This window comes from Caloenas nicobarica, chromosome 1, assembly GCF_036013445.1.
Source record: "Caloenas nicobarica isolate bCalNic1 chromosome 1, bCalNic1.hap1, whole genome shotgun sequence".
NCBI classification, from domain to species: domain Eukaryota; kingdom Metazoa; phylum Chordata; class Aves; order Columbiformes; family Columbidae; genus Caloenas; species Caloenas nicobarica.
Genome location: NC_088245.1, coordinates 159115499 through 159141860, shown reverse-complemented (window position 1 = coordinate 159141860; position 26362 = coordinate 159115499). Strand labels below are relative to the sequence as shown.

The 26362-nt window shown below is 38.0% G+C and overlaps 1 protein-coding gene across 2 annotated transcripts in view; it reads left to right on the top strand.

Moving 5' to 3' along the window:
• PCCA (propionyl-CoA carboxylase subunit alpha) overlaps positions 1-26362 on the top strand; it is a 287919-nt gene that overhangs the window by 17395 nt on the left and 244162 nt on the right. For both annotated transcript variants that reach the window (XM_065637581.1, XM_065637588.1), the window contains exons 5-6: positions 22926-23039; positions 24864-24917. In XM_065637581.1, coding sequence (XP_065493653.1) covers positions 22926-23039; positions 24864-24917 — 168 coding nt within the window. The remainder of the gene's footprint in view (positions 1-22925; positions 23040-24863; positions 24918-26362) is intronic.

Below are 26362 nucleotides of genomic sequence, written 5' to 3'. Positions count from 1 at the left end.
GTGGAGATGACAGATTAAGTGCTCCTGATTTGAACTTAAATGGTAAGGAAATGCTAATGTGTAAGCTTGCCTGAAGCAGCTCTGACTGCTTGCATGGTACTGCCCCTCCAGGCCCTTTCTTGCTCTGGCACTTTTCTGATGTTGTGCTGAGTTGTTCCAGTGCTCTGAACACACCAGACACCTTATTTGTGAAGTTGATTAACATTTTCTTTGACTTAGTATGCTAAGTGGAATGTCTGACAGATGCTGTAGACATGTATAGAAGCAAGATGAGTTGGGAATAGGTCAGCCATTGGTTCAACTGACTCCTGTTGCCTTACTGGCTGCAGGGCTCTGGCATTGTACCCAGAGTTCTGGGGTTTGGAGAGATGTACAGGTACCTTGGTGATCAACCTTAAAGTCTAAGCAAGAGGCTGAACAGGGCTGAAGTCACTAGGTGGCTTCACTTCTTCTGAAGACTTGACTCCCTTGGGTCGCAGGGGAAGAGCAGGGAGCTCCTTCCTTTGAAGCCAGGAGAAACCAAGTGGGGGTATGTTTGTAGCCCATTTTGCTTGTGTTAATCTCTAGATTTTTTTTCCAGAGGTGGTGGTGCAAAGTGCTATATGTAGTAGTTTTTTCTGCAATTAAATATTGTCAGTGTGAGCAAAAAAAAAGATATGACTTTACTCTGTGAGAGGTGATGCAGCAGCATGGTTTCCTGCTGCCTCACCCCCTTGGAGACAGAAGGTCCTTGGACCCCTTCACCTTTGAGGTGTCCTTTTTTTTTTTTCACCTTTGAGTGTCCTCTCTTTTTCCTGACTTCATCTTTCACCCAGGTCCTCAGCAGCAATTGCTTCATTGTGCAGATTCACATTTGTTACTCCTGCAGTTGATATCGTCCCAGCTGTGCTATTTATTAGTGATGTGGTTGTAGACATTTAGGGATGATCTGTTTTCAGGCAGTATTCATGAGCAATGCTATTTGGTAATACTATCTCATTTCTTGTCTGTGTGAGTGTAAACAATGGTCAGCAGGCCCTGGGCTGAATTTCCTTTTGCTATTAGGATGACTTCTAGACAGAGAGACCTGAGGCAGATTTTCTGTGAATAGTGTTCAGAAGTGCATGGGAAAAGGCTTTTAGAACTGATCTACAACTGCCCTGACTACTAAGAGTAGTTCTCTCACCTTACCTTCCTGTCTTTTGTGTACCTGTACCATTTCCATTGACATTACTATATGTACAGGCTTTTGTTAAATGGATCCAGGCTGCTTATCTGAGAACACTGAGGGGGAAAAAAATGTGTGGATCAGTAAGCTGATGTGACTCCCTGCATAGGTTAATGAATGTCAGAGCTAATGCCATCAGGACACGTGGTTGGGGACCAGGAGAAAGGACAGTACCTGATTAACCTCTTGAGGGGCAATGTAGATTTAGTGCCTGAAGTCAGTATGACCCTGTGTCCCTGATATCTGTTGTTTTCCCTGCTTCATTTTCCCCACATACCCCAGTGGTGGCGGAGTATGTGATGGGATTATGTAAGGAGCCAAATTGGGAAGTGGAGCCATTTTATAAAAGATCTTTGTAAGGAGGGTTGTATGTAGAGCCAAGTACTCTCCTTGATTGTTGGCTATATAGCTTAACAAACAGCTACAGGGTGTTGTGGGTTCTGTGGCTGACAGGCTGTGGTTCTGTAGATGGGATCCTGGTACTCTTTTTCTAGAAGGAGGTGCTAAACAAGAAATTACATATGAAGTGTCTGAAAAATGGAAAAACTCAAGACTGGAGACATGAAACAAAGTGAAGGTGTGGTAGGGAGAAGGAAAGTTTTTGGTATGTAAGTAATGGGTATGGATGCATATGTCACTTCTATGGGTGTTGTGGTTTTAAGTTGTACTCTTTTCCTTATTAAAGTAGGAGAGATGTGTTTTACTTGCAGCAGTGTAGCACTATAATTTGAAAAGGGTAAGTTTGAGAGACCCTTTTACTTATTACTTCTGAATTGTCTGTAGCAACTAACATTCTTTGATAGTTGTTTTGAACACATGGTGATGTTTAACAAAACAAACCATAGGTCTGTCTTCCAAACTTGTCTAGTTCAGGAGGAGGAGAGAGTCAGGAGTAGAATCATCATTTAAAGGTCATCTCTGAATACTTAATTCTTACTGTGAAATTAGTGTGACAAAATTTGTCAATTCAATTTCTTAGAACAAATGGACAGACTCTTCAAAGTTGAATTTGGAGGTATACAGGCCTGTGTTAAACTAAGCTGTTAAGCAGAGGCACAAAAATATTGAAATCTAAGTTTTATGAAAAAATTCTTTTAATTCTTAAGCCATTGCTTCATATAGAAACTTTTTTACTTTCTTGGAGACAAGATGCTCTAGATAACTAGAAAGTAACTGCCATTTTCCCCCAATAAGAAACTTCCATATTGTGTGGTGTGTTGTGTTTTTTTTTTTTGAATTAGCATGCCTGCATACCTGTGGATGTTATTCTACTGCCCAGACTGATCATGTCTTGCAATTAAAAATTTCCCTAAAATTGAGTTTATTGCTATGGAGGGCTTGATTGAAACTCAGGTTTCTGTCATAGGTTAACAGGAAGCACTTGTGAGTATGCATGACTAAGCCAGGACTGTGAAAAATCAGTTTATGTAGAAGTTGATCTGAATTTATTTCTTGCTGGTAATAGGCATTAAAATATGAAACTGTATGGTAGAAGTTTATTCTTATTCTTTTCTGGAACTCTTTTAATGTTAGGTATTCTTTATCTTCAAATATCACTTTTTGTAATAATACAGATGTCTTAATCTATGCTAATGCCTGTCCTAGAAACCCTGTTAAGGAAATCATAAATTTGTTTTGTATCCCTTTGCTTTTTTTTTGTAGTTTTAGACTATGATTGGATACCCTGGCTCTCTTGAAGTGCATGCAGCTCTCAGTGCAATGACCACTCATTGAGCTTGGATCCCACAATACCAACTGTTGGAGAGGGGCTCTTTGGGAGAAGAATGTGAATGGAAGATGAGGCAACTGCATGGGATTACATAGGGATAAGATCCCAGTTAGCAATGTGGGATGCTGGTGATAGCAGTTGGCTTGTGGTGTAGCATAAAACAGGTATGACCAGGTGATCTTCCAGCTCTTGTTAGTTGCCACTTTTTGACAGATTCTTATCTGTTATAGGTGCTTTCTCAAAGGTCAGGTGACCTGCCTTAGTATAGGCATTATGGTGATATTTCTTTACCTTAGCACTAGTTGTCTCTTCAGAATGGGGGGAAAAATCCCCTGTCTGTTAAGTTTTTCCTGTTGAGTGGCTTCATTTTTCATGTGGTAACACAGTGTATTACTTTTTTGGATGTGTGAAACTGAGTGCTTGGTATTTGGACTATTCCTTTCTAATGTTCTGTCGTTATGCTCAGTAGTAGAGATCTTGAAGGATGTTGTTAAAGGGCCTGTGTTAAGTTCTGGTCACATGAATGGCTAGTTAATGAAAATCTGTATGTCTTGGTACTGACTTAAATAAAATGTTAGAATTGTTTTCAGCAGTGCAGGTGTATCTGACTGTCATTTCTATTAGGAATTAATTTCCCCCACTGGATTAAGACAGTAGTGGAATGCCAAAGGTAACATCATTGAAGCTTTCCTTTCTAGTAATCTAGAGAATACAATGTATATACTCTCAGGAATGCTTTTGTTTTTGTATTGTTTCTCACTAATATGGATATATAAACATCTGTGGGTAACTCTGATCCTGTTTTGCAGCATGTGTGCTTATAAGGGAGTGGGTACATGTGCATGGTGAAAATGGCAGCTTGGTGAATACTAGAGAGCTCCTCTGTGCTGTAACCAGACCTTGGTGGGGACCCAGCATCGAGCTGGGATTCTATGCATTTAGCAAGATGTCGGAGGAGCTTAAAACTTGTTTGTATAGTACAATTTCTTTTAACAAAACTTTTAATGATGTTTGTTCCTAAGTGGTATCAGCACCCAATTCCCAAAGGGCACTTCAGAAGTAATATTAGTTAAATATCGGGGGCTGGTTTCTCATGATACTCCCTGCAGAAGATATCCTGTGGTCTCATTTTCCTTATGTCATATTGTAAGTTTGAAAGAAAAGGAGTTTTGAGTGAATGAATGTGTTAATGTTACATCTTGCCAACAGTCATGAGTTAACATTTAAAATACACAGAAGGAATGAGGCTGCAGTCCATGTCTTGGGCTGTAGTAAATGTCTGGTGCTTCTCCCTGGGACTAGGGGCTGGGGATGCTCACAGGTGTGAGGTGTGTTCTGGTCCAGGTGCTGAGTTGCAGATGAAGGAGCTGTATGGAGGAGATGAGCTGACTGCAGGATTGGGAAGGACAGACAGACGGACACGTTCATTGCGGAGGACATGCAGAGCTGAGAGTTTTGCAAGTGGCTGTGCTTGAGTAAAGATAGAGACCCTCAATATAGGGAAGGTGGTGGCTTCTGCCACTAAATCACATTGTGGTGGGTGTCTGCCACAAACCTGATTGAGGACAGGAGGAAATGGAGGAAACATCATGATTTATCTTAGAGTTTATTTCGGAGAAGAGCTGACATAATAGGTGTACTGTGTGGGCTGGCTGCTGGGGACTGCATCTACTTGCTCTTTCAGATTATTTTTTTTTTCTTAAAAGGCTTTTCCTGGACATAAAGTTGGTTGTATTGCCCGGCTGATGCTTGTGCTCTGTGGAGGTGAGAAGCTGGTACTTTGTGCTGGAGACTGACAGGAGTCCAGTCTCCAGCTTTAAAAAAGGAAGGAAAAAAAAAAGGGGGGAAAAAAAGGCAAGCTGTGATAAGTTAAGTCCTGTGACATTCCTGTATCATTATGGCCCTGGCAGGGCTGCTGCTGCTGGCTGTGGTGAAGCCTTGGTGCTGGAAGCCTGCCTGGCTTGACCTGCATGGTGGCTCTTCTGAGACCACTCACTCAATGAAAAGATTTCTGAATGCCTGTGAAGGTGGGTGAATTAGTCCTGCTTGCTTGGATGTTTTTTAGGGCCTGAAAACCTTGTGTACGTGGGATGGAAGGGACAGTGGTTGAGGAGTTGCCTTTTGGCCCTGTTGCCATATAAGTGTCCTGAACCTTTCTTTTTGTGAGGGGAAGTGGACTGCAGAATGGCTGGGCTTGGCCAGTGACCTGCTGCTGGGATATGAGAAACTGTAGCCGTTTTGTTTCTTCTTTTACCCTTTCTACAAGGTACTGCTTTTCTTGTAACTTGAAGATTGAAACTTTGAACTATTTATGTATTTGCTTGTGGTGTTTACCTTGTTTAAGCATAGTGACATTTCTGTGAACTGTGGAAACCGTTAACATCTCCTACTTTTGGTTTGAGAGGCCATTTTTTGTGCTGTGTGTAATACTTGATAAATTCAGTGGTTGGTGGTTTTTTATTCAGTAATTAAAGTGCTGAATTCAAAGCTTTAATTTTACAAGACCATAGTATTAATATGGATTTTGCTATTGTAATTATTGTCATTTTAATGATAAAGATCTTACATGTATTTTAGATCAATGTTAGCTTTTATTTTGATAAAACAAGCATATGTAGAGGATCTGTAACTACATTAAATATGTCACTATTTTCTGTAAACATAAATTTGTGACTATAATGTGGGGGAGATTTTAGCTGTATGAATGTTTGGTAATAACCTGAATTTTAATGAGAAATCTGATTTTATTTTCCTTATACAGTTACAGTAGAAGTGTAACTTGTATTTAATTTCTACTTGCTGAATGCTTGAAGTTTTTAGAGTCAGCATAATCCATGGGTTAAATTGAGCCTGAAGTTTTGTCATGTGCTTCTTGTTCAGTATCTGCAGAGCTCAAGATTGACAGAAACTTGTATGTTGTGAACTCTGCAGTAGTGATACTTGTTGACAGCAGTTTCCTATGTATTTTTTCTTTAGAGGAAATACTGTAATTCTACTGCAGGTTAACTTCAGTAACTTAAAAGAAAGATGTAGTTTTTGTCTTAATGTGTCCAACTCAGTATTCCCCCAATACTAAAGTTTATTTCTGTACCAGTTTTGTTTTATGCAGAAAATTTTCTTCTGCAACTTAGCTAATAAATGTGTTTTTCTGTATGAATTAGTTCTGAAAGCTAATTTTTTAAAATTAGGCTAATGAGATTCAAGGAATGACATTACTGTGTTAAAAGATGTTTCTGTAAAGCAGTGGTCGTAGCCCTAACATACAGAAATTAAAAGTTTTATTTGAAGATATGCCTTTTTAAGTCTTCAATTACTGGAGTGTTATACATTTCCATTGGCTGAACTAAAGTGTACAGTCACAATTTTCTGTTCTCAGATTTCTGGGAGTGAAGCTAACACATCAACTATTGTTCTGAATGCATTTTGTAGACAGGCATGCATACCTATGGATTATGTGCAACAATATTCTTTTCTGCAGAATAAATTTGAATTGTATGACTTCAAGCAGCTAAGCCAAAAGTGGCCTTCTCAAGGCACAAATAGTCACATCATTTCCTCTTTAAAAAATTAGAGGTCTGGTAAGTCTGGGATGAAGGTGGCTGTTTTTAAGTCAAAATGAAAACTTAACACCTTTCTCTATGAAATTCACTATTGAATGATGTTTCTAAAATTTTGTAACTTTGAAGCTTGTTTGGAGTAACATTTTCTGGTCCGAGTTGCTCCCTTCCTTTCTGTCTTAAGTGTTCTACTTCTTTAAACTAAACCAGCAATTTTAGTGATTTGTTCCCTCTTAGCAGCCCTTTTCTAAATCTAGGAAGGAGAGCACTGAGGCTGTATACGGTGGGGAAAAAAACCTTGCTTTTTTTTGCTCAGATTTTGCCCAACTTTGATGTGCCAGAGATAACAGGTTGCTTTATTTTCAGACTCTCTGCTTCTTGAATGGAAACATGCTTCAAGTTCTAGTGTCCATGCGTGTGGTGTTTAACTTTTCTGGGCCAAATTATTGTAGAATTTCTCATCTATTATACTTAGAATGATAGGTAAGGTTGATAAGCCAACCTTAATGTAAATTGTGCTGAAGAGGTGGGGGGTGTTGGTCGCAGACTTGGGAGTGAGAAATCTGTGTGCATGTATAGACTAAGCTGGCTTTTGTTAGGGTGGGTGTTTTAACAGGAAGCTTGCAAAGAGCTCTTGGTGTTTGAACTCTGTTAGAGATCTGCAGCTGTTCTGAAAGGTAGACTTTCAAACAGTGTATGTGTCAGGTATGTAGTGCAGCTACACGTAATGACTTCAGGGCTTTTATGGCACTTTGCATTTCTGTTATCTGCATTTACATATATTTTAGAACATGTCCTCTGAGTTTCTTCTTGGAAAATGTTATACTAACATTATCTGAACAGGAGCCTGTAAGTTGCTGCCTATCCTGTGTAGTCCCAGAGGAGAACACTTTGAAATGGTACAAGGGTTTCATTGTGAGCCTATGATCGTATTTCAAACAGTCTGGGGCAGCGGAGGTGCAAGGAAGTGTGAGGGTTTCTGCCAAGTTCAGCTCAGTTGTGTGGGCAGCAGGTGATGGATGCTGAACCAGTGTGCCTGCTGCAGTATCATCTGTATGTGCAAGAGAGCACTCTGCTGCTCTGGCTTGCATTGGGTGTTTAAAGTGTCTTCAACCAGAAAAAAATACAGTGGAATGGTAGAATGTGCATCTTTGTACTTTCTCTATTTTGCTGTCTGCTCTTTTGTGTGTGTGGTTCTATTTTTGGTCCTTAGTTTTGACTGGTTTTCTTCTTCCTGGCAGTAACTAGCAGAGCTACATGTGGTGGTTGAATTCCCTCACATTTTTTCCCTGTGTTCTTTGAGTACTGTTTTCTTTTCTCCTTCCTCTATTCCTTCAGGGACTGATCATGTTGTTCAATGTGTGGTGTGTCATTGTGCAAGTTTACTGATGGTGAATGATCTTCCTTGGGCAAGAAGACGGAGAGTGTTACAAACCTAGGAAATTGTGGTATGTGTTGTTCCCTTCCCATTCCCTAGCATAAGAAACTCCTAGATTCTGCACTAAGTAACATTTCTCTATTGGAGGTTGCTTATTTGTGTCTGATTGGACTAAAAGAGCTGGAAGGATGATAGTAATTTGGAAGAATTTTTTCTGAGAAAGCAGCTCTTACCAAGTCTGTTTTTCTTCTTGAGTAGTGGTGTGGTTTTTCTTGTTTCTGTGGTTTGTGGTTTTTAAGGTTGACTATTTGTTGAAGCAGGAACATTGCTTTTATGAATATCTGCTTTCTGTCATGGAAAAAAAACTTTGCCTATGACAATGAGTTTCAAAGCTAGCATGATTTCTTTGAGAGCTCTGAATGCATTTGTATTGTTTCAGCTGTAAGGATGCTTAAATCATGAAACTGAACTCTGAAACTTTAGATGGGTTTATTTTCTTTTTGAATTAATCAAACTTATCTGTCCTTTTCCTCCCTTCCAAAGACCTAGATTTTTTTCACACTTGAACCTTCAAGATGAATTGCCTTGCTTTCAGCATGTCCTTTTCTGCCAACCTGTGTACATGTGGTAAACTGTGTGAATATTTGACATTTACTGTGTTAAAACAAAAAGCCAACAAAATTCATGAAAATCTCCGAGCTGTATCTTACCCAGGTGGCCTGCTGTTTGAAATATGACTCCTGGTGTGTATTGTATTCTTAGCCCTAGGATTCAGTAATGAGATTGAGTGGTATCTTGCGTGAGCACTTCTGCATGATTGACAGTGAGGTGATGTGAATCATCATTTATCAGGATATTATCATGCCTACCCTTGATAATTTCTCCCTGCTGTCTGGGGAGGTGGTAAAGACAGATAGGACTTTGTGATGTCAAAGTAATTAGTGTGTGTTGGTTTCCAGCTGAACAAACTGGAAACTAATGATCAGGTAAATGAAGATGAAGTGCATTAGTGTAAGGATGAAGGTGCAAGGACCTTGGGGAAGAGCTTATCAAAATTTCATAGGGGTTATTTGAATATCTTACAATTTGTGCGGTTGCAAGCAATATTTAAAACTACTAAAGGATACTTCTGCAACAGTCTATTTACATGTCCTTTGTTGATATCTCTTCTAGTGAGAGGGTCAGCACTAGGGTTAAGGACATCAGACTCTGCTGAAAGGAATGGGAACTCCTTATGATTTTCATAAAATCTGAGTAGTGAATTTCCAGCTAATGGCAGCAATTTTGAGTTAAATGATGTTAAAGAGTCCCACTGTACACAGAAAAGACTGGATTTTCCTGTGAGTCTTCCCATTTTAAAAGGGAGAAATCAGCATAATTTGGCTTCTATATATTTGGCACGACTGGCTTTATATTATTAAAATGTTTTAATGTTGCTTGGTACATATTTACATATCTTAAAATATGTGGACTTTGCAATATAATCGGTGATGCTGCAGCAGTCTTAGCAAGCATGGTAGTTTTTTGGTGCAAGTCTGAAAATTTTATGCATGGGTCATTACTGAAATATTTTTATAACCTGAAAAAGCCTTGTGCGTAGGTGTGTACAGCTATGCCAATGTTTCAAATGATGCTTAATGCATAAGACCAGCTGAGTATAATTGTCATACCAACAGCAAATGATCTGAGGGTTTCTGTAGTTATTATTGTATGTAATTAGATATTGCTAATTGTAATTAACTGAAGAGCTATCTGTTTTACATGCTTGCTTTTTAATTATTAAAATGATGATTTACTCATTGTAATTTATCAGTGATCTTATATTAATATGCCAGTCTTTTGGATACCTCCAAGAACAACATACCTGTGACAAAAAGTTTTACAATTGAAGCCTCATGGCAAAACTGTTCTTTTGGCTAACTTTTATGTATACAGCTTTCCTTTTTTTTTAAATTTCAGTTGCTGCTTTAGTGAAAGTGAGTGGGCTATAGAATCCCTGGCAGGAATTTGTCTGTATTAATATGGCTCATCAGAGACATTATATTTAATTGGAGAGCCTGTGGTATAGTCGCAGGAGGCTGAAGGGAATTATTTAGCATTAGCAATGGCTCGTCTGGGAGTTGTGCACTAATCAAGGAGCTTGTGTGTTAACTGTAGGGATGATGGGAGTTATGACGATTATGACATGTGAGCACATGTCTGTATGAGAACTGGACAGGCAATGAGTTAATCAAGAAATATATTAAATGGCTCCCATGCTGCTTCATTATTACTCTGTAGAGTGTCTGTCAGTTTGTGTACTTTACCTGCAAAAACATCTATTCATTGGATTTTGTTTTATTTTTTGTTAAAGTTAATACTGGGTTTCTAACAAGGAACCTCTTTTCCCTTTATTTTTGAAGTTAATATGTGCTTTTAAGTACTATGTTGAAAAAGAATATGTGAATACTTAGTCTAAGAAAATTAATTTAAACATGTACCTCTCCAATTGTTACTCTTTTGTCAAATGTTTGCTTTCAGGAAATATGAATTATTTCCCACTTTGGACTAAATGTTTTTAACATCTTTAAACTTTTACATAACTTGTTAAATAGAAAATTTATTTTTAATGTTAGCAACTGATCTTCAAGGAAATAAAAATGCTAATCTTTTTCACTGTCAGGATGCTCCAAACCTTGCAAAGAAAAAAACCAAACCCAGCACCCTTTAACTGTAGTGCATGGACTATTTATATGCCAGGTAAATGCATTCTGTACCCAGTGTTGTTAGAGGCATCCATTTCATATTGATCATGAACTTATCAGTTATGCTGGAAAAATCCATGGTTAGAAGAAATAGAACTAATAAACAAAACTCTATGTGAAGCCATAAACCAATTAAATTATGTGTGTAGGCAAACTTATCCCAGAGCTACTGGACAGGTGAGCATCTGTACTCTTTCTGCTATTGTAAGCACTGCCAAAGGTAATAAAACTTTCTACTAAACTGTGACCTTCATGTATTAACTTAATTAAAGCAGTATCATGGCTAGTACCCAAAGTGTTAACCTGTAGGAGGTTGTTATTGAAATCCATTATTTGTGGAGTCAGTATTAGTGGTCAGCAGCAGCACAAGTAAAACTGCAAGTAAGACCCTCCCTTGGGTGCTGTGAGCTCAGCAGGTTAAACTGTCAAAGCTTCTTAGAGGATGGATAGTTAAACCCCCTGGAGTTATAGGTAAACCAATCATTGGCTGTCAGCAGGAAATATGACTTTATTTAGCAGGTTGGATGGGGGGGGAAAAAACCCCAAACCTAAATGCTAATAGGAAAGAGGATTTAGAAGGAACTGTTGTGTGTGTTGTGCTGCTATGCAGAGTCTCTGCAATTTGGAAAAACTTTTCTTTTTTCTAGGCTCTTTAAAAACAAGAATCTATTTGTATAAAAGGTTACTGCAATATCTTAGACTCTATAGGAGGTTGAGCTAACCTCTTAGATTTGTGAATACTATATAGTAGGTGAAGAATGTAAAAGTTTGTACCTTTCTTAAAAATGGGAATACTTGTCACCTTACAGAAATAGGTTGTTTCTTTCCTTTGGTGTTGTGCAGGTGTTTCCTGTATAAAACCATTTTTACTACACTAAATATCATTAACATTGATCCAGTGCATTATATAAAAGATCTAAATATGTATTTATTATAACTTATAGGTCATAAGTATTTATGATACTGTAATTGAACTAGTCTGATAGTGATATTTCCCACATTTTCTAGTCTTTAGTTTAGTCATCAAAGGAGAAGATGAAGAGTGCTTTACTTCATACTTCTTAAATTATTGCATCTAAAAAGGAAATCCCAGCAGTGACAGCTTGTTATAGAAGGGTGTAAAATAAATGTGGGAGAAGACCCGACGTTTTATTGATCCAATTTTGTTTATCGAAACAGGACTGTGCTTAAACCCTTGGTGGGTGGAACTTCATAGTTGCCTGCGAAAGATGTTCTTTTAATACATCAAGACTTATTTCCTCAATACAGTGCACTGTTTTCAGACTAAATCTGCTTGGTGTGCTGAAATAATATTGTCATAGGATTAAAGGGTTACAGTACAGACTAAGGTTCTGCTTTTTGTCCTTGAATTACCTTCATATCGAAAAGTGTGTATCATAGGAAATAATCTTGGAGGTAGAAATGTTATCAGGGAAAATACTGAATAATCTAAAAAGCAAATTAAGGATTTTCCTGGTGTCATGTTAAAATGAAATCTTAATTTGAGATGTAACTGTGACAGAAATCTGAGAAATGAGAAATACTTTTGGCTGTAAGGAAAAAAAAACAACAAAAACTTCTTAAATATTTTTGATCTGGGAAAGGATGGGACCATGTGAAGTCTGGCATCAGGACTGGATGGTTGGATTGTCCAGTGCTGGTATTAGTTGTGTGAATCGTATTTAGACAGTGCAGGTTTACTTGTCTGTTCCTGCCCATTTGTTAAACTGTGCATCGTCCTTACAGATTTGTTGAGCCAGCTGGTTGCCCATACAACTATTTTTCAATTGTATGGATATACTGTTAACAGCAGAAATGTACTTCTTTGCTTAATGTATCGGTAATATGTTCAGCATTGTAGAATATAAATGTATAAATTTTATGTACGGATGGCATGGCAGTTAGTACAGTACAATGAACTATGTTAAATAACTTTTTAAGGACATTACACCATAGGCTGAAACTGAGAAATAACTACTTTTTCTGCTGTCTGTCTTCTGCCCTGTTTAAGATTTTCTGTGCAGCAACAATAGTCTTTTGCCATGTCTAGCAGCCAACTCTGGAACTCTTCATCCTGCAACTTAGTTCTGCTGATCTGTGTGTCTGTCTTTTTTTTTTTTTGGAGGTGTTTGGCCCTGGCTGTTACCAAGTTTGATCATCCTTTATGGAATACATTTTTTTCCCCATGTAATTCTTTATCTACTTGCTTTTGGGGCTTTTCTGCAATTGCTTTTATCTAGTACTATGCAAAATCTGTTTAAACTTTGACTAGAAAGTTGCAAATACTGACAGGCTCTCTTATCCTTTTTTAATGTGAGGGCTAGCAGTTTGTGTTTTATAGCAAATGCTTCTTTGTGCTTATTATGTTTGTGACAGGAGCAAGTGGCTGTCAAACAGATGGCACACAAGTGATTATGCTTCTGGCATGGGTAGGGATGATTTCTTGCTAGAAATCACCTTTTTTTTAAAAAAGGTAAGTCTATTCTGAGAACGTAACAAGTAGATTTTGTGGTATTTCTGTCATACTGTGTTCTGTGGGCACCCACAGCAAGCATGCTTGGTGTTTTTTCTGTTACACAGTTTTTATAGTCTTGACATCTGCCTCTTGGAATCTCAAAGCTGCCTTGTCTTTCAAAATAAAACTTTTGAGAGCAGAAAACTTAGGATGGGTTTTAGGTAGAAGAATATCTTCTTCAAAGGTATCCTGTAAAACAATTACCTTTCTGACAGTGCGTTAAAATTTAATTTTCCTGTAGAATTAACATTTAAAAAAAAACCCCTAAAAGCATATTTTTAGAAGAAATCTGAATATTCGCATTAGTGGAATTTTGAAGGAAAAACGCTCACTTTTGTGAACATTATGTAATGGAGTATTTAATAAGGCATTTGTAAGTATTAAATACTCCATTCATCTTAAAACAATCTTATGCTGGGCATGATGATAATTTTGAGGTTTCATGACTGAATTTTTGTGGTTTATTATAGGTGCTGCTATAGTACTTAACTTCAATGGAAAAACTCCACTCACTGGGTACCCAAAAGTGGTTAAGGGCTGTAAAGGGTACATATACATATACACACGTGTATATATCTTTTTCTATGATACATATGTATTGCATAGACGGAAAATTTTCTGCATTTTAGAAAACTTTCACTGAAAGTTTTTCATCATTAAGGTATTCTGCATTTACCCCCAACCTATTTTAGGAATTTTCTTTTATGTATTATTTGACATTTTACATCTGTTTCGTATTATGTCTAAATTTCTCTAGGTCCAAAATATTTCTGCAAGGACTCTGTGCTCTCCTGTCCCCTCTCATTCATTCACTGTATTGGATCCAATGGTCATATGGTGGGGAGATAGTTTAACTGGCTGATCTGACAGAAGGTTAATTTCCCCTCCCCTTAGATTACTCTTCCACTGGGAAAAATCTGTTCAGTTCATTGATCTTTCAGCAGTGTTATAATTGCTAGAGCTGAATGTGGAAGAGAGTTAGGGCTGGGATAATCCTTTGGTAACTTGTATTTGCATAAAGTGAGGCTTATTATGAAACTTCATGTCTCAAATATATAGCTCATTTTGGGCAAGAAGTTAATCCATATTGGGAAAAACTTAATTTACTGTACAGTCTGTATCTTGTATTTCTGATTTTTTTTAATGTTAGTCGTCTTCTGTTCCAGAATATGCTACCTTGAGCTGATGTCCATACTTCTCTCACCTTTCTTTTAAATGGTATTGCATAGTTGAAACACCAGGTAGCTGTGGACTCACCTTGCTGTTGCTGTTCTCTCAGCTCTGGAACTGGTTTCAGGGATCCCTGATTTTAATTACCATCTTTGGATGCTGGAAGCAAATTCTGCAGAGCATCTCTCTGTAGGCAGGAAGATTGAGATTAGAGGGGAACCTTGTCTGAATGGTTGTGCACTGTGTTTATCCATCTGGAAGAGGAACTCGATCTGAATTAAGCTGAAAATGCTAGATAGGAGCATGCTGCCAATGCATATGGTGTGTTGCTTTGTAATGTGGCTTGAGTTTAAGCTACTTTTTCTGTATCACATGTTTTCTGGGATATCTAGCTACTATATGAAGTTTTGTAGTTGCTGGCTACTCTTGCTACTGCCTGATACTGCATTTTAGACCTCCTTAACTAGTTTTCCGGTCTCCCATGTCTTACCCATTTAGAAGGCAAAACAAAGTAACATGCAAATACATTCCATGGTGAGCTTATTTTTGGAAGAGGCAGGGAAAAGAAACTGCATGAGAAAGATCTGACCTATTGCTTTGCTAATGTGCTTAGAAAGCTGAGATTCTATTAGTGAAAGGCTGACATGTGGGTGCAGATGTGTTTGAAATGCAGAGAGGCTACTAAAACCACTGTAGGATGCTGCTGTTTTGTTAACATCACAAAAAAACTTCATTTTTTTCCTAAAACACTTAAAGCTCAGAATTGCATACACTGTGAAGATGAAACTCTAGCATCTATTCAGGGCATAGTGGACCGATCTGAATGTGAAGAATTGCTCAACTCTTGCAACAGGTGGAGACTCTTGCTTTGGTAAACAGATTTAGTTAAGTATCTTCCCCAAGTTGCTAGTGTATGCTCTGAAGTAAGGTTCTCCTGTTTCTCCTGGACACTTGCTCTAGAATCTAGAGCCTAGATGTACGCCAAAGTGGTCTGCAGAGGTATCAGTGCAGTTGCTAACTTTGAGTCTTCACAGCACACCCTAAATCGGCAAAGGTTGTTTTGAATGGTTGTGCTGCCTCTACTCTTCACTTGGGTGAAGAAACTCATAGGTGCTGCACCTGTCAAAGGGAGCCATGAGTGGAAGGACACAAGGGTGATACTTTTCCCTCAAGATTGTGAGAAGTGTTTTGCTATTGGTGCAATGAGTTGAAGAATGGGATGTTTTTTTCCCCTCCTAATTCTTCTACTGCTCTTAATCCTGCAGTTCATCCAAAGATAGATTAGTAAACAAGGTTACTATTGATCTCCCTTTTCCCACTTTTTCAGTTACACTGCTAAAGATTGTTTGTGGTTGGTGTTGACTAAAGCATGTGGAAGGCTGTGATACAAACTAACACCTTAATTCTGCTAAATTATCATAACAAATTACTCTCATTGGCTGTTTAAAAAAAGGTAGACTCTTACAGTTGTCTGCTACAACTTTAAGCAGGCTCTCTTCTCAAAAAGAAAAGCTGCTTGAACTTGAAAAAAATTAAACAACCTTTTATTGCACTTGTTGGTTATCTGCAGATAAGCTTTTAGGCTAAAGGAGCCTTGTTCCAAGAACAATTGCATTCTGAACAGAAGACTGTAGAGACAAGCTTTCCTAGAAGAGGTCTAAGAACATTCTATAGAGACTAAAGTTCTGAGAGAATGTGTTGTAGAGACAAAACAATACATTTGATTTTCAATGTCTGGCCAAAAAAACCCCACCACCCTGTTTTAGTCAGCTTAATTGTAGTGTCTTCCCAACATTCCACTGCTCAGATCTGGCTAAACTTCAGTTCTGTGGTCTTAAGTTTGTATGAGGCACTACATTACTAGATCCTGGTCTTTACTGTTTTGGAGTGTGAAACACAGTAAGCACTTGCAATAAAATTCTGATGGAAAAGCCTTTCCTATCAGTGTTGTAGAATGTGCTTCACCGGGAGGTTATCTGCCAAAGAATATGCATATAGGAGAAGGCTTTAAGAAAAGCCATTCTGGAAGAGTGTTCCAGATAAGAATCTAGAGAATGTCTTTGGGACTCTGGAGGCATTTCCTTGCTTGTCCCAGCAAATAGAACTCAGTTGCAGAGTATCGCTGGGTGACAGCTTTAGCTTGGTCTGTTTTTCACAGTACTGGTGATCGGTCTCTAGATACAGTGGGGGAGCCATTTCCTGTTGGTGAGGTCTTTGTCAAGTAGAATTGCATGTCTTTTCAGCAGACAACAAAGTCCCAGAGCTTCATTCGTAGGAGAGAGAATTTTGAGATTTTTTCTTTTTTAAACATTACAAGAATTCATGTTTATAAGTGAGAATGCAAACAATAAAAATATCTATGTTGGAAAGTTTATTCTCTTAGTCTTTGTTAGAAACCTAGTCTTCCTTGCCTGATAGGTATCTCTTTTAAAGACTGTTCAGTTCAACCTGGATCCTTCCATTTTAATTTTATTTGAAATCTGTGGATTTTTGAGGCTACTGGTTAGTGAGGCTATTGCTGTTTTCAAGTTTTGACCAGCTGGCAAACTGAAGAGTAGGAGAGGGGAGTAGTATGCTGATTTTTTTTTTTCTTGTGTGGTGTCTGCTAACCCAGGATCTAATCCTGTAGATGCTAACGGATGGGCTGTTTTGAGGGTCATTGTAGACTTGGAGGGGACTGTAAGTAAATACCCTTTAACAAACCATATGTTTAAAGGCCACTGAGGAATTGTTTTACCTTAGTCCTCACGTAACTATTTGTGGGCCATCAAATTAAAAATTATAGATTCAAAACGGGCTTGCAGAGAAATCTACTTATGCTGACTGTAGGTTGACTTGTTTGTTTGCGTAAATCTCTAGGTTTTGAAATGCTGAGTAAAAATAAATATGGAAAATATGGGATAGTTATGCTACTTACAGCTTTCACAGTTCTGCTTTTCACATGATTTAGAAATGTTTCCATTAATTTTTAGGGTTAAATGCTGTAATTGTGTGGCAGTATTTCTTTGCAGATGGCACTTTAAAGGCTGTATGAATCACATACTCACTATGTGCACAGGTTTATTGCATTATTGGTATGTGTATCTTAGTGTGAAGCTGCTAAAGACACTGCAGTCAGATGAAAGATGTGTTTTGGCAAAGTGGTAAATTTGAACTTTTTTTGCATCCATTTTATTTTTTTAAGACTGTCACAAGCTTTTTGTTTTTGTCTCTTTTGGCAGTGGTGGTGGCAAGATTTGATGTGGTTGGTTTCTTTTAGCTACCTTACAAAGGATTTACTCATTAGCCCTATTTTATGGGTTGAGATAATTGTGATTTGTCTTGCTGAGCGATATTATGCAGTTTGGGCCAATTAAGAGAATCCACTTACACCAATGGATGTTGTTCCAATGTGCAATATTGATTTGAGCTATAAAAGGAGAATGGCTTGTTTGATTAGACTTCTTTGTCTAAACAATGCTCAAGATCTTATCTAGTGTACTAAACAGAAGCATTCTCTTCACTGAGCTTTTTCATAATCGTTTCCTAGGTTTAACATTGTGTATACAGATACAAATTTCTCTATATGTAAATTTTGTAACAATACGAAAGAATTGGAGGGAAAAAATGGGTTTTGTAATTCAGTGTACCTGTCTGCTGCAAAAACATCAACTTCTGTTGAGACCTGGGGATGTGTAGAGTGACCTGCTCTGAAAAACTGGGACACTGGGGAATCCCAGACATTTACTTCCCTGAAGATGGAGGAATTGGGCGAGTGTGTGTGTATATGTGTTAATTAGGCATTTACAGTGAAGTAAATGGCATCTGTCACATGACAAGCATCAAACTGCCCAAGTATATAAAATCATCTGTGGAAACTATGCAGGTGATATTAAGTGCTCTGTTAGGAAACATGTAGATGTGTGTGTTTTGTGTGTAGGGTTTTTTGGTTCCTCTTTGGCATCTGACATCAGCCTTTAATTTTGGAATTAGTAGATGAGGATAAAACAAATTAGGGAGAAAAGTACTTCTATCATGAATCGGATACATAAGAATGTAAATCTCTGGAGCTGCTGAATAATTATAATTCTAGGGATCTGTAAATTATCTCAGCATCTTTAATTGTTTTATAGATTGCGTATGCACTGAAAAAGTGTTAGTTCTTTGCCTTAAAATACTCATACATTCTTTTTCCATACCAAGAAAACTTTTCTGTGTTGAAATGCTGAGGGGCATGTGTTTGTAAATGTGTCTTGTTTATAATATAGATCTCAACTAGCAGTCTGCAGCACCTGAATTGCTCTTGGAGAAGGTTACCTTGATTATGCTGTGTTAAACAGAATGTCTGTAGGAGTGCTATTTATGTTTTAGGTAGTTAGCTATTCATTTTGATGTCTTGAAATGATGGTTTGAGATACAGGTTTAAGGGAATAATTGAGTAAATTCAGGGTATGGTTGGGCAAGAGAGTGTGCTGTTGTCAAATGAATACATGTGTCACCCTCCAGAGTAAAGGAGAGCTAGCATAATCTAGGTAGTTTGGGTACTTAGTAGCTCTGATTCAGTGCAGTCCTTCTAAATCGGGTTATCTCCTGGAAAGCGGATATTGACTATTTTTGTGGTGCTTATCTAAAATGTTGGGCTATGAGCATATTTCCCGTTTGGAATATAATGCCAAGCCCTGGCACCAAACCTGGTTTACAAATCCTACTGAAATACTGAAACCTAATGTAAGCGAAGGACCTCCCAAACCAATGACTGCTACTGTGATTACCCCTTATTGCCCTCCCAGCTCTGAGAGCTGCTACAGCCTGGAGCGGTGCTTGGAATCAGGGCTGGCCGAAAAAGGCTGGCTGGTCAGCCCTGATGGACTCCAGCCTTTACTTGCCCATTTGCTGGGAACGTGGTGGAGAAACACAAAGCTGGTCCTGTGTGAAGATCTGGCAGCATTTACTGATTTATTTGGCTTCTGGACCTAAACTAGCTTTGGAAACAGGTGGCCATTTTTGTGTGGTTTGCTTATGAATTAATTGTTGGACTTGAGCTAGTTCTTGTATCTGTATGTGGTCATGAAGAGCTGTGCAATAAAATAATTGTTTTACTTCAAATTGTGTCCAGTTGTCTTTGTACCTTAATCTAAGAGGGGTTACACTATTAAAGAGTATTCATTCTAGTATTCTTCTACTAGGGCTCATTGTTAAATCCGCAGTAGTGTTAGTAGCTTATTTGCCATAGGTGCAGAGCTGAGGAGGCTGTGATGGGCTGGTTGGGTGTTTGGAAATCCAAACCCAAATCAGTAACAAAGATGAGGCATCTGATTCTCTGTAATAGGTCAAAATTTAGTCTGTAGTATTTTGAATTAGGTGGATTCAGTAGGTTTTGGTGACTATTGTCTTATTTCTGTTGTTGCTGCAATATAATTAGGCCTTATGAAATATACTACTACAAATATACAACTTTTACAGAAATTAAGCTTGAACATAAATAAGATGTCTTCATGTTTTCTAGTTGTTTGTATTCTCTAACATAACAGGTCCTTGTAGCTGCTTGAAATGTATCTTTTGAGGCACACGTAGCCCAATACGGTTAAAATTTGCAGTATAAACCATTCATCACTTTTAAGGTTTGTCTGCTTTTCCAGCCTTTGTTATCCATTGTTATCGCTGCTTGAGCTTGCAGGGTCAGTTCTAATATTTATGAAGGAATTGCATTTCAAGAACCTTCTGGGACTTGCTTCTTTGTTTTTTTGACATTGTTTTTGTAAACTAAAACAGAAAAAGAAGTTACACTTCTGAAGTTTTATCTATAGTAAATTAGGGAGAAGTTTTGAATACCTAGGACTGTGTGATTTAAGTCAAGCACTTAAGCAACAGTTGAATTTGAAAACAAATATATTTGAAACTTGTAATGCTTGAGGAAAGGGAGTTGCTAGATTCTTTGGTCTGTCTAGAAATGTTGCATTATAAGTCAGCTTATGCAGAGGAAAAGATTTACTGAATTGTGGTGTGAATTATGTGCCACTTTGTAGTGTAGATTCAAATGATGGCTTTTGTTATGTTTGCTAGTAATTATGGTTAGAGTAATTGTTTCTATATACTGTGAATTCTGTGGTGTGTTTGTTATGGTATTTGGCCCATTCTTCATGAACTACAGTGTATTGCGAAAAATTAAATGCTTAGAGTGGAATTGTCATCATGAATTACTAAGAAACAGGTCTCTATTTCCAGATTACATGTGCACTGGTTTAATCATGGAGGTTTTAAACTAGTGGGGAGGAATGGAGAAGTCTTTCTTACCCTTGAGAGATTTACTTAGTGTTTCTGTGGCATTGTATCAGGTAATAAGGTGATATGGCTGCTTTGTTATATCAACATGTGGTATATTAGGGTGTATGCAGGGCTGAACTGGAGAAGGCAGTAAGGACTTACAGTGAGGTAAGGAGAAATGGATTTGCCAGGTTACAGGGGAATATGGGAAGAGTTGAAACACCAAGGAGTTGAAGTAACAACAAAGCGTTTCAGAAGTGGGGAGAAAATGGTGGGGGAAAAATGCATAAGGCTGTTAATGTGGATAAAATAAATGGGTTTGCAGTATCTTTTATGGCTACTTTTGGTACTAGTAGGACTGTTGGTGTCTCAGTGTGAGAAGTGTGTGGGTGTGGGGTTTTTTCCTTGATACCTAAAAATCTAACTATCTTGAGTCCTTTCCTCTAAGGAAGCATTTAGTTTTATAAAACATATGTGCTTACCTGTGCTTAAGCTTAAATAACCTTGTTTAGACATGTAAACCACACTGGAATTCCAAGCAACAACTTTAAGCATATAAATTGATCATGCAAATAAGGGTATCCAAAGGCCATGTTGTTTATTTTATTTAGTGCTCTGGGAAGGATGACAGGCTAATCTTGATAGCATTTGGTCAAAATAGATTACTGACTTAAGTTGCCGAGGTGTACTTACTAAAAAGCATTAAAATCCTGCTTCATGATTGTGCTAGTGCTTAGGGGTTTTTGGTTTTGCTTTGTGTTTAATGCGAGGCTAATGCTATAGTGGTAAAATTCACCATTAAGTCACTGTTGTGACTTTACAGAAGCAATAATTTAAATGTGAAATGCTGTGCAATTCCAGGAGGTTAAGTGAACTCTCAAATCCTCAAGTATACAGCAAATTCAGAAACTATTTAAGAGATGCCCCCAGAAAGGAACCTGGAACTAAGTGGCAAGTTAATTTTCCTTCCCAGTGGTAGGATTAACTTTTGCAAAGTTCAGAAAAAAGTCAAAGAGAAAATTAAAATATTTAGGTAGGTTTGTTATACTTAAATATTTTTCTCATTGTATTATTCAAAATGTTGTTTGACTACTGCTTGTCACTTTTTTCTAGATTTTTTTTTTCTGGCCTTGTTTCTACTGAGTGAGGCAATAGTATATGTGGGCAACAGTACTTCTAACCTTAGTTTGTCATACTTGACAGCCTTCCTGCTATTTAGAAATAAAATTCCTTTTCACAAAGAACAAAATTCTGTGTTTATAAACTAAAGTTTTAAAATTCACATATGTGGATACTCCTTTTTTCTAGAAGAATACCCTTTTTAAACAGTGTATTCTCAGTTTCAAATGCTGAAGGTATCAAATATTCCATAAAAAACTTTTAAAACTGGTAAGCATTAGAAATGTCAAACTTTCAATATAAACAAGTCTTACTGACACACAGCTAATATAATCTTAGTATGAGCAACGGCATGCTTTCTTACATACTGAAAGGGAGCTTACAAAAGGAGAGCAGAATGGGGAAAAACTGTTTTTTCTGTGGTTGGTGTGCATCTTTAAAGGAAAAGTAGTCTAAACTCTGAAAACATGTTGAAGACCAATCTAAACTTTTATAACTTTTTCTTCAAGGTAAGTGTGTATGAGTTGTAAGTAGACCTCTAACTTTGAACCTACCTTCTGACTTCAAACCTAGCTATTTTTTTTGTTCCTGGTAAAATGCTGGAAATGTTCATCCCTTTTTTTATAGTTCAGATTTGACTAAAAAATGTTTGGCAAATGCATATAAATGAGGATACGATGGATTAGGAATCAAACATGAGCCTGCTTAAATAATTCTCAAGATTCTCTGGTTCATGTGTAGTGATATTGAACTCTTTAGTCATAGGCTTTAATTTGTGCATGGTGCTGACCTGATGCTGTGCAGGGACACTCACTGCATCCCTTCATTCAATTCTCTCTAATTATCCCCAACTTCCTGGGGAGCCTGCTTAGAACTGGTCATGAATGTTTGTTATTAAGTATTAAGATATTAGACTACCCTGGTTACATGTAACAAAGTAGTTTTTGGTCTGCATTTACATATAGATGATCAGTATAGGAAGCTGAAATTATACTTGTCATGATTTTATTTAATCAAATTCAAAATAGTATGTTGAAATAATAAAACATTTTGTCAGTGACTTAAGCTTAGAGTTAAATGAAATGCAATTTAATGTTATTGTGTGAGTTCTTGTATGTCAATGTTAGTAATTTCAGTGTGTGTTTTAGAGTGGTTATGGTATGTAAATTACCTTTGAAACAATCAGATTTGTGTGCGTATTTCAGGATGATGGCAATTATTTTCTCTGGGAGCATCTGTTAATGCAGAATATTGCCTCTTCAGGTTCATGTGAAAATGGCGGATGAAGCTGTCTGTGTTGGCCCAGCTCCCACTAGCAAAAGCTACCTCAACATGGATGCCATCATGGAAGTCATTAAGGAAACCAGGGCCCAAGCTGTGAGTCTGAATGAGTCTATCTGCTGCAGCTGTTTCATATATAGAAAGCAGAGAAGCTGGAGTTTGTATTTTTTTTTTCTAAAAGGTGTGGGGGGGAAGTGATTGAATATGCTATTCCAGTTAGTTCATGTCACATGAGTTAAATGCGTCCGGAATAGCTACTGGAAATCAAAGGCTTTGTAGCATCTGGCAGCACTGGTCGCTGATCCTGCAGGTGGCTGCTGGATTCAGCTTTCACACCAGGGAGCAGCTTCAGTTCGTTTCCAAATTTGCTGGGGGGAAAAAAAAATCCCAATTAGTTTTGAGCACTAACCCTTTATATGCCATAATGGCTTTTTTGAACGTTTTACAAAGTATCCAAAAAGGCTTTTGCTTAAACTTTCTTTGAATCACTTTCTAAATTCTAGACATGTTATTTGCAGGAAGGTAAGGTAAATGGTGCATCCCATAATTTGTTTCAGAATGTTTACAAAATGCATGTTGGCTTAAATCTGTAGATATGGGCTGTTCTGCCTTTTCTCCTTCCAAGTTGGCCAGAGATCCAAAGCTTAACAGGAGTCGGTTGGGAAAACTAATGTGTAGTCATGTTCACATGCTTAATGTTCTTTGTTCTGTCAGTGAAATGTATTATTCAAAGCTACTGTACACAGAGTATTTATTAAAATAAAATTTGAGTGTATATGAGCAACACTAATTACCCTGGAACAGTTTGGATCAGCATCGTGAATTCTTTCAAAGGTGATGTTTTGGTATGGTGCTTTCAGGGGCCAAACACTTTGCTATAAAGTTAACTGTTTCTTTCCCTCTGAGTTTCTGAATATGGAACCCAGTTGTTTAGGCCCTTTAAGACAGGGGAATAAAATGGCTTACATTTTGTCAGAGTGCCTTGGATCAAGAATCTTGTGTAAATTGCCCCTCATGAGTAGTTATTCCAGATTTTGGGTTCAGTGTGAGCAGCTGAGGTGGCATGGGGGAATGGGGGGGGGGGTGTGGCTGGGGCTCAGGGGGCAGTGACCGCTGTTCTCCAGTGGGGGTGCCTCCTGGCTGGGGCCCCTCTGAGCGCTGCGGTGGTCAGTGCCAGGGACATTCTGGGGTGAAGGAGAGAATCACAGAATGGTTGGGGTTGGAAGGGGCCTCTGGAGATCATCTTGTCCAGCCCACCTGCTATAGCAGGTTCACCCAGAGCAGATCACACAGGAATGTGTCCAGGTGGGTCTTGAATGTCTCCAGAGAAGGAGACTCCACAGCCTCTCTGGGCAGCCTGTTCCATCCAGTGCTCTGGCACCCTCACAGTAAAGAAGTTTCTCCTCATGTTTAGATGGAACCTCCTGTGCTGTAGCCTGTGCCCATTGCCCCTCATCCTATTGTTGGGCACCACTGGTGGGTCCCATCTTCTTTACATCTACCCTTGAGATATTTATAAACATTGAGATCCCCTCTCAGCCTTCTCTTCTCCAGGCTGAACAGACCCAGTGGGTGAGTGCATCTATGGGAGTCTGCAATGACATAAATGTGACAAAATGGAATTTTGCCTTCTGCTTTTTTTTAAATTCCAAAGGAAAAGTGTATCCATTGCTTTGCAAACAGTGCTTTTCTCCCTTACTCAAGCAAGGAATGAGTTTCAGAAATTGCAGTTTAACCAGTGAGTCTTTACAGCTCAACTTCAGACAAATCAGTGTGTTAAAAGACAATTTCTTTAGATATTTAACTAATCTAAATGTTTACTGGTCCACTTTGCCTTTCCCAGTGCATGAAAAGGTACTAACAAATTTGGTGTCTACCTTCAGAACTTAATCAGCTTGAGGTTTGTTTTTTTTTTTCCAGGTACACCCAGGATATGGATTTCTTTCAGAAAATAAAGAATTTGCTAGACGTTTGGTAAGTTATGTCTATTTGCTTGTCTGTGAATGATGTATGAGGTGGCACATAAGTCATTTCAAGGTATCAAAGGAATCAAGATATCAATTCAAGGCAGATCTAAAAGATACCTTAAGATAGGGGACCTCTATGCTTTTTGTTCATGTGGATTTCTTGCATTTTCAGAGTGTAATTGTTGCCTGTGTTTTGTGAATAGTGGAGGTGCCTGTTTGTAAGAACTTTATCAATAGTGTAAACCTTTTGGCATTTTCACTTGTGCCTGTACTGTTTATGAGACTGCTCTGTAAAACTGGGTCACTGAAATGATCTAGGTTAAAAGTATCTGTTTTTAAGTGATCATTTTGGTGATTCATAGCACAGCTGGTGAACAGCTGTATCAGCAGCCTTGAGAAGGTGCTGAACTGCACTTTCAGGATGAGAATAGAAAGCTGTTTTAAAAACTGGCTTCTCTGCTGGAGGTCGTGTATTGTGGAACCGCGGTCTCTGAAAGAACTAAAGAGTCAAGAGGGTGCTGTTTTCACTTCATGTCTGAATTTATAAAAATTATCACTCGCAACTTCTTCAGTGTGGGTTTTGTATATCACAGAAACTGATAATATGGCCTTTAAACTGATTATTATTTTCCACAAACTTTAATGCAGCTGCTTATAAATTGGAGCAGTGTTAGGAGAAAGTTAGACACACAATGTTTGGGCAAAGTGCTGAGTGGGTGCTGTATGTGTAGTCACTGTGGATCTTGTGTCTTTGTCTATTTGTTTCACTGATAGTAAGGACAAGTAGATATTCAAAATTTCCAGGGAAGAGCTGTTATGGCTACCAACTTTGTTATGGAGTAAATGAACCATATAGCTGAAAAAACCATGGTGTTTTACAGGCAGTAAGATAAATTTATTGTTGGTTTTGGAAGTAGTTTGCACCTTCTTTAATTCAGGGTAAAACCACAGATGAGGAATATGATTCTATAAAATGATAGCTCTTTTCTTAGCATTTGTGGAATAACTCCTGTTTCCACACCTCTTCCTTGTCTATGTACCTTTTGGCTCAAATTCTAATTGTATTATAGACCTTCAGTATTTAGTTGGCTTAGTGTTAGAGAATATCACTTGCTCATCAAGGAGATTATTTGGGAATGAAATATGAAATTTTATACATATCAGTTGCTGTGCTTTTTAAAAAGCCCTCGAACAAAAACAAGTGCAGGTTCTGTGTGATGCTGAATGCACCCTGCTGGTTGCTGAGTGGTGGTGATGTTGAAGTTGAAAGGAATTCTAAACACTTGGCATTTGCCAGGGTTTACCATATCTGTGGTAATCTCTTAACATGATATTTTTGTGCAGTTTAGCACCTTGCTTTTATCACTGTTCTGCTTAATGTACCAGAGCCTCTTTTTAGAGGGAAGATTTGGGGGTTAATTTATAACAAACTGTGTTCCCACTGGATTTGAC